General features: G+C 39.8%; 1 protein-coding gene across 1 annotated transcript in view; it reads right to left on the reverse strand.

Annotated features, from left to right (window-relative positions):
* Positions 1–9,292, reverse strand: part of LOC107565058 (dystonin-like) — a 119,118-nt gene extending 109,826 nt beyond the window's left edge. Inside the window, exons 1-6 of the mRNA XM_016250241.1 lie at positions 9,177–9,292; positions 6,855–6,961; positions 5,438–5,557; positions 4,655–4,750; positions 4,428–4,555; positions 1,698–1,791 (exon numbers count right to left, since the gene is read on the reverse strand). Coding sequence (XP_016105727.1) covers positions 1,698–1,791; positions 4,428–4,555; positions 4,655–4,750; positions 5,438–5,557; positions 6,855–6,961; positions 9,177–9,273 — 642 coding nt within the window. The 5' untranslated portion in view covers positions 9,274–9,292. The remainder of the gene's footprint in view (positions 1–1,697; positions 1,792–4,427; positions 4,556–4,654; positions 4,751–5,437; positions 5,558–6,854; positions 6,962–9,176) is intronic.
* Positions 9,293–9,316: the final 24 nt, after the last annotated feature.

Below are 9,316 nucleotides of genomic sequence, written 5' to 3' on the forward strand. Positions count from 1 at the left end.
TGTTATATTGCAGCCATTTGCTAAAATCATTTAAGTTAATTTTTTTCCTCATTAATGTACACACAGCACCCCATATTGACAGAAAAACACAGAATTGTTGACATTTTTGCAGATTTATTAAAAAATAAAAACTGAAATATCACATGGTCCTAAGTATTCAGACTCTTTGCTGTGACACTCATATATTTAACTCGGGTGCTGTCCATTTCTTCTGATCATCCTTGAGATGGTTCTACACCTTCATTTGAGTCCAGCTTTGTTTGATTATACTGATTGGACTTGATTAGTAAAGCCACACACCTGTCTATATAAGACCTTACTGCTCACAGTGCATGTCAGAGCAAATGAGAATCATGAGGTCAAAGGAACTGCCTGAAGAGCTCAGAGACAGAATTGTGGCAAGGCACAGATCTGGCCAAGGTTACAAAAAAAATTTCTGCTGCACTTAAGGTTCCCAAGAGCACAGTGGCCTCCATTCCTTAAATGGAAGACGTTTGGGATGACCAGAACCCTTCCTAGAGCTGGCCGTCTGGCCAAACTGAGCTATCGGGGGAGAAGAGCCTTGGTGAGAGAGGTAAAGAAGAACCCAAAGATCACTGTGGCTGAGCTCCAGAGATGCAGTCGGGAGGTGGGAGAAAGTTGTAGAAAGTCAACCATCACTGCAGCCCTCCACCAGTCGGGGCTTTATGGCAGAGTGGCCCGACGGAAGACTCTCCGTGCAAGACACATGAAAGCCCGCATGGGGTTGTGAGATGGTGAGAAATAAGATTCTCTGGTCGGATGAGGCCAAGATATAACTTTTTGGCCTTAATTCTAAGCGGTATGTGTGGAGAAAAGCAGGCACTGCTCATCACCTGTCCAATACAGTCCCAGCAGTGAAGCATGGTGGTGGCAGCATCATGCTGTTGGGGTGTTTTTCAGCTGCAGGGACAGGACGACTGGTTGCAATCGAGGGAAAGATGAATGCGGCCAAGTACAGGGATATCCTGGACGAAAACTTTCTCCAGAGTGCTCAGGACCTCAGACTGGGCCGAAGGTTTATCTTCCAACAAGACAATGACCCTAAGCACACAGCTAAAATAATGAAGGAGTGGCTTCACAACAACTCTGTGACTGTTCTTGAATGGCCCAGCCAGGGCCCTGACTTAAACCCAATTGAGCATCTCTTGAGAGACCTAAAAATGGCTGTCCACCAACGTTTACTATCCAACCTGACAGAACTGGAGAGGATCTGCAAGGAGGAATGGCAGAGGATCCCCAAATCCAGGTGTGAAAAACTTGTTGCATCTTTCCCAAAAAGACTCATGGCTGTATTAGATCAAAAGGGTGCTTCTACTAAATACTGAGCAAAGGGTCTGAATACTTAGGACCATGTGATATTTCAGTTTTTCTTTTTTAATAAATCTGCAAAAATGTCAACAATTCTGTGTTTTTCTGTCAATATGGGGTGCTGTGTGTACATTAATGAGGAAAAAAAATTAACTTAAATGATTTTAGCAAATGGCTGCAATATAACAAAGAGTGAAAAATTTAAGGGGGTCTGAATACTTTCCGTACCCACTGTATATATGCACATTTTCTGAAAAGGTCTTTACATGGTATGACGTTTTACTTATCAAATAAATAACATTTCTGATAATTAAAATGAAATCTGATCATTACTGGAAATTAAGACAAAATATTGGTAAGGAACTCACCGACTGCAGAGCTGTCCGTGCTAACACTAATTTGTCCTCTCCGGCTACACAGTCTCGCTGAACTCTGTTTGCAATCTGCTGCAGCATTTCAAGTCTACGAAAACAAAAGACAGGTCCAATCAAGCATCAGGACACGTTTCATGCAGAATTTTGCAGAGGAAACCACAACCTCCCTGAAGCATGTGTGGCTCCCTCACCTGGGTCCATACACAGAGCAGCTATTGAGATAAAGCGGTGTGCTGGACAGAGGCTCGAGTGCTCCGGAGAGCAGGTTTTCAGCCGAGCCCAGGCTGGTCAGAGTGCAGTCACTCACTGATGAGGTGCTACTGCAGTACACCAGGTTGCTGTTCATCATAACAGACTAGCGTTTACCACCCCCCAATCAGCAGCAGAGAGCCCAGCGGCCATCTAGAGTCCCGGACCCACGCACACAGCCCTTCTGACCACACCTGCTATTTATAGGCTCGCAGAAAAGCCAGCCCACAGCAGCATCAGCCCCAGGTAAGACACTGAGCGTTGCTTTTCATGTGAGACAGATGATCCAGCACAGGTTCAGACAGTTAGGCTGAGAGAGATGGGGGTGTGTCGCACCACACAACACATTCCTCTCCCTGCCTAACAGCCATTTCTCCATTTCACCGTTTCACAGCATTGACGGCGGTGCCGTTAGTATATGTGACTCTGGAGCACAAAAGCAGTCTTAAGTCGCTGGGGTATATTTGTAGCAATAGCCAAAACTACATTGTATGGGTCAAAATTATTGATTTTTCTTTTATGCCAAAAATCATTAGGATATTAAGTAAAGATCATGTTCCGTGAAGATATTTTGTAAATGTCCTACCATAAATATATCAAAACTTCATTTTTGATTAGTAATATGCATTGCTAAGAACTTCATCTGGACAACTTTAAAGGTGATTTTCTCAATATTTAGATTTTTTTGCACCCTCAGATTCCAGATTTTCAAATATTGTCCTATCCTAACAAACCATACATCAATGGAAAGCTTATTTATTCAGCTTTCAGATAATGTATAAATCTCAATTTCAAAAAATTGACCCCTATGACTGGTTTTGTGGTCCAGGGTCACATACAATCATGTGTACAAACTGTTAATAAATATCAAAAGCATGAGTGATTTCCGTATATTTCCAGGTAATTTCCAACGCCATGTTTTCACCTAAACATTATGAGTAACACAACTGCGAACTGCACAGGTGTGACAGTCATTTCTGCCCAGGAAACAACGAATCTCTGCTGGCAATATAACAAAAATATTATATATCAATCTAATATATTTGAAATGCATAGAAGGGTGATTTTAACTCTAAATAATTGCCTACATGCATTTTTACTAAGACACTGAAAGAAAAATGTGTGAACAAGCGTCATCAAACAGAACTCGTGAACATAAAGGCCCCAATTCATGAAACATAAACAGAACTAATTTCAGTGCAAATTGTACATACAAAACAGTCATTTCAATGCATTATTTGACCATTTACATAAGAATGGATTTATAAATGACTGACACAATAGTTGAGTCCAATGACTGTTCTTAGATTTACAGAACACTTCCTCATCTCCAACTGATCAGATATCAGATATATATTGAGCAGATATCCCGCCACCAAACTCGCACCATTTGTTGAGCCCCATCGGTTGCTATATTGAATTGGTCGGGATGCTCAAACAAACAAAGCAGTGTTTTGACAGCAGTGCAGGGTTTACACTTTTCAGGAGAGCGGTATATAACCAGCTGCTCCACAGAGTAAGCCATCAATAGCATTCATGTTCATCTCAATGGCAGTTGCTTGGCTGGTGCAGGGCTGACCAGATTTCTTTTTTAAGCTAATTTCACTCTTTCAAGAACCCTCCATAAATAAGAACCTCTTTTAAGAACTTTCCACTGATAAAACACCTACTAAACTAAAAAATACTATATATTGGTATTATACATATTGCTTGAAGACATCATTTTATTTTATCAGAATATACAGCAAATTTTGCAACTGCCGTCAAAGGAGAAACAAAATATCTAGCAGCAGGAGCTAACACGGCAACTTTGATTCCTTATATCCTTATATTCCTTATATAATGTGTCACTGTACATTTGGCTGAGATATGCAGAAGTACTTTAGCAGACATTTTTAAGTGAAAAACACTTTTAATCAAATCACTGCGGTTTAAACTTCTTCTTTACGTTTTTGCAACTGAATTTTAAAAACACCTCAAACACCATAATGCCCTCATGCTCTTCTATTTCTTAATGCCACACGTGACAAGACAAGGAATGATTGTAAAACTAATATAAGGACTTTCTAAAGATTCGAGGAAACATCATTAATAATTCAAAACCGAATTAATAATAGCAAAAATATTATAAATATCCCATATATCAGGGGTGCACAACTTGGAACTAAACTCTGCAGGGCTGCGACCCTCCAGGAATTGAGTTCTGCACCCCCGCCATATATATATATATATATATATATATATATATATATGTGCAACATTACAAGAGTTGAGTTGACCTTTATAAATGAAGAAATAGTGCCTTTCTAAAAACATTCTAGCTCTAAAACCTCAAAATTGTAAATGTTGTATTGTTGCTAGCTTGATATAACAAAAAATATTAAGAATGTAAATGTCAAGTGAATTCCTCACCCATATTCTTTCATTAAGAAATAGCGATGGAGAGATATATAGCGTGTGTAAATCATCTCATACCTGTCCACTTCAGGCCTCAGGCTCTTCTCTCTCTCCAGCATGGCCACGATCAGCTTGCCCCATTCCTTCTCCACGTCATTAGGATGGTACCCTTGAGGGAGCTGGATGCGACCGAACTCTATCCACACCTGCATCCCAACATACAGCAGAAATTAAGACACCCCTACACGTGTCACGTACAGGTAAAAAAATATGAACGATCAAAAAAAGAAACGAAAGATACAAACCTCTAGCATTCTGTAGAGATGCTTGATTTTGGCCTTTTCATTTTCTTTCAGTGGTATTTCATTCTCTTTAAACTGTAGATACTGCGTATAAAGTGCCTGTAAAGTTCAAAAGGGTTAGTTCTGACCAAAAAAAAGAGATTTCTCTCCATCAGACAGAGAAAAAGACAACATAGCCACTGGAGTTATGAGCGCAGAACACCTGCACTCTGTGCTTCTGCTCATAGAGAAAGATGGAGCTGCTCTTCAGGTCTTTAAAGAGGCTTTAATAGTTTTCTCGAGTGGGACGCTACATATTTGCCATGGAAATCCTCTGAGCCAGTACTGCTAATCTGCCTCAGGCTCCAATAGACTAAGCACTGCTTAAAGTTAGCGATTATCAGAGAGTCTCAGCAGCTGCCGATCGCTGAAAAAGCACATCTGTAAATGTCTGATATTTGACAAATCATTACTTAAGATATATCTGCCCTTTCATAAATCAGAATGTAAAACTGGTCCAGGAATAATTAACCTCAAAGCACCCCTCATGTCTCTCCAAACCCTGCATGTGCACTAATTGTACAAGCTACTGTCTGGGCCATATTTCTTACTTCCAAATAATAAAAAAAGAACATTATGTTTTGCATAAATATATGGTCTGGTTTATGGATTTATTTTATATGTTTAAAAAAATATTTACATTATTTACATAATTGCATGAAAAAAATCAACTAGCCATTCAGGAATCCCACCGAGTAATATGAACTTGCATTCTTAACAGCAATACGAAAGTGTGAGGCATCTCACCTTAAGTTCCACAGGATTGCTGGGGAAATTTCTGTCTGACATAACAGTCACATTGTGTTTGATCCACTGGCTGAGGTACTTCAACATGTTCTGGTATTCAACCCATTTAATGTCCACATCCTGTTTCAGGAACATCAACTTTTGGTTAAGATCTATATGTTTCACTTTAATTCTAAGAAAAATTTAAACACAGACATGATTCCAACAATATGGGATACATTTATAGGACGTGTCACTTCTTGGCTTTCTTCATATCGTATTCATTTATTCAAGAATTGCAAGCATGCTGTGTCAATGTGTCTTAAATGGAAACCAGCATACACGCTTCATACTCTTCCTCAAGCAGAATTATCCAATGTTCTGGGAATGATTCCAAAGGAGCTTCTAAATCATTTAATTTCCTGCATAACAAGCCTCCGACTCTTCCAAGAAACACGGAATGCTTATGTAACGTGAAAATGTAGACACAACGTTTATTTGCATAGACCAAGCAAATTCTCCAGCCCACCCAGCTAAAACCTGACTACAGCATGCAGGTAGCTAATATCATCCTTGAGATGTTTATGTAGTATCAGCCTGAGTATCCTCAGAGAAGAGTCACGGCTGAAATCAGAGTATTTTTGTGTTTCAGTCACAGACAGCGGAAAATAACTAGACATGCTTTACTAGAGCTCACATTTAACACAGAAGATCCCTTTAAGTGATTTGTATTTGCACTGTTTTCAGTGCAACACTTGTGAAAAAGTGTGCTTAATTGTATTACATATGCATTTGTTGTGTACTTGCAGATAATATAATATTAATCTAGTAAAAAGCCACTTGAGTGAACTTAAAGAGAGCACAATTTCAAGTCTTAAGTACAATTTCAGAAAGTGCACTTGTTTTTTGACCTCAAAATGTCAAATTGAGGTTTAATTTAAAGTACATTGGTTTTTGTGTTAAAGTACACTTACCTTAATGTTTTGACTAACATGCTAAAGCACGTGCAAAGCACTTTTATTATTATTTTAATATTATAATTATAACAGTGTGTTATTCAATATTACATTTTAAATGTACTAAATTGTAACTTCATTACAAATGACAAATGTTTTTAAATACATGACACATTTCAGAATAAAGATGACAGTGTATTTTAGTTTATCAATATTTTTTTGTTTACCATTGTCATGCTAGTCAGGTCATTTGGCAGTAATTATGAAAGTACATATAAAGTTGTACAGATGCATGGTTAAAAAAATAACTCTGAAGGTCAGCTAATTGCATTTAATATTAGTTTAAACTAAGTCTGAAAACATTACATTCAGTGTGCACTTCAGTATATTTTTCCGTAACAATACTCTTTTTAAAACTATGCTAAAGTGTACTTCTTTTTCACAGAGTTAGTGATATTATAGCTAAATGTGATTGTACTTACATTTGCACTGATGCCCTCCATACCCTCCGGTACTTTCGGGAAGACGTCGTATAACGTTGATACGTAAGTAATAACAGACTTCTCATCAGGAGATGACACGTCCACATCTGCTCGAATGGACAAACATTTGATTAGTTAGAATGCAAATGTATAACACATTGAACAGTTTTACAACAAATAATACTTCCTGTAGCATTTCCTCTAGGAAAAATCCATCACAGACAGTTAACAGTTTTATTAAGTGTTGAATTCACTGTTTAGTCTGCTGAGGATAGTGTTGGGCATTGAATAGTATTCTTAGATCCCAGTGTTGTTTTACAAATGACCATGAAATACTGTGAAACTGCAGGGCGAAATATCTGACATTCAAACTGCAGCTCTGGTGACTCCCTGTATGGATGAACCAGTTGTGCTGCACCAGAAAACAACACGTCAAAGCTGAATCAATGACAGCTCACTTCAGACATTTAGTAGAGTTGTGTTAACTAGCAGCTCATTCTCACTCTGAGACAACAATCACATCTCAAGAGTCTCGCACATCACCAAAAGAAACAAAGGCACTCAATGGTGTCATTTCTGTGAAATGGTTGGTGGTAACCTAATTGTTTTTAATGAGAAAAAGGTGGCATAATGATGATGAATTTGTTTTCTAATGACATTTGGAACAAAGTAGAGCAGAGGTGAAAAAATGAAAGGGCGTCCAAAAGTAAAGAAGAGTATGGGCAGCTGAGGTACCTGTTGAAAAAACTAGCATATGCTGGTTAGGTATGTTTTCAAGCATGGCTGCTGGTTTAAGCTGGTCCTAAGCAACTAGCTCCAGCTCAGGACCAGCTTAGGACCAGCACATCACCAGCTAAGGACCATCTTAAACCAGCACATGATCAGCTCAGGACCAGCTTAAACCAGCACATGACCAGCTAAGGACCATCTTAAACCAGCACATGACCAGCTTAAACCAGCTCATGACTAGCACATGACAAGCTTAAACCAGCACATGACCAGCTCAGGACCAGCTTAAACCAGCACATGACCAGCTAAGGACCATCTTAAACCAGCTCATGTCCAGCTCAGGACCAGCTTAAACCAGCACATGACCAGCTAAGGACCATCTTAAACCAGCACATGACAAGCGTAAACCAGCACATGACCAGCTAAGGACCATCTTAAACCAGCACATGACCAGCTAAGGACCATCCATGACCAGATAAGGATCATCTTAAACCAGCACATGACCAGCTAAGGAACATCTTAAACCAGCACATGACAAGCTTAAACCAGCACATGACCAGATAAGGATCATCTTAAACCAGCACATGACCAGCTCAGGACCAGCTTAAACCAGCACATGACCAGCACTTGACAAGCTTAAACCAGCACATGACCAGCTAAGGAACATCTTAAACCAGCACATCACAAGCTTAAACCAGCACATGACCAGCTAAGGACCATCTTAAACCAGCACATGACCAGCTCAGGACCAGCTTAAACCAGCACATGACCAGCACTTGACAAGCTTAAACCAGCACATGACCAGCTAAGGACCATCTTAAACCAGCACATGACCAGCTTAAACCAGCTCATGAGCAACACATGACAAGCTTAAACCAGCAAATGACCAGCTCAGGACCAGCTTAAACCAGCACATGACCAGCTTAATCCAGCTCATGACCAGCTCAGGACCAGCTTAAACCTGCACATGACCAGCTCAGGACCAGTTTAAACCAGCACATGACCAGCTCAGGACCAGCTTAAACCAGCACATGACCAGCTTAAACCAGCACGTGACCAGCTCAGGACCAGCTTAAACCAGCACATGACCAGCTCAGGACCAGCTTAAACCAGCACATGACCAGCTAAGAACAACCTTGCTCAGGACCATCTTAAACCCATCTTAAACCAGCACATGACCAGCTTAAACCAGCACATGACCAGCTTAATCCAGCTCATGACCAGCTCAGGACCATCTTAAACCTGCACATGACCAGCTAAGGACCATCTTAAACCAGCTCACGACCAGCTCAAACCAGCAGCCATGCTTCAAAACATGCCTAACCAGCATATGCTGGTTTTTTCAACAGGGGTAGCCAATCAATGAATGCAGGATGAATGGTGGATGACGTTGCCACTTAAAATAAATAAATAAATTCAAATTTTATTTAATCCATTCTTAAAAAATGTAATTAAATGTAAACAATAAATAACTGATAAATAGTTTTTAAATACAGTTTACACATGTGCAAGCAATAAACTTTATTTTTGACAATATAATAATGCCTAATGGCGTAACATGGATGAGGACATTAGTTTGGCGCTGAAACTCACCCTCTGGGTCCAGCAGTCGGGCCACACCAAGCTGCTCGGCCACACCAAACGCTTGCTCTAGGTTGGATCTGCTACTTTGTGTTGATACTCTGCTCATATCGACCAGGTCGGGCCTGAATTAAGACAGAACCGTGACAATA

The sequence above is a fragment of the Sinocyclocheilus grahami genome, unplaced genomic scaffold (genome assembly GCF_001515645.1).
Source record: "Sinocyclocheilus grahami isolate Dianchi unplaced genomic scaffold, SAMN03320097.WGS_v1.1 scaffold978.1, whole genome shotgun sequence".
Taxonomy (NCBI): Eukaryota; Metazoa; Chordata; class Actinopteri; order Cypriniformes; family Cyprinidae; genus Sinocyclocheilus; species Sinocyclocheilus grahami.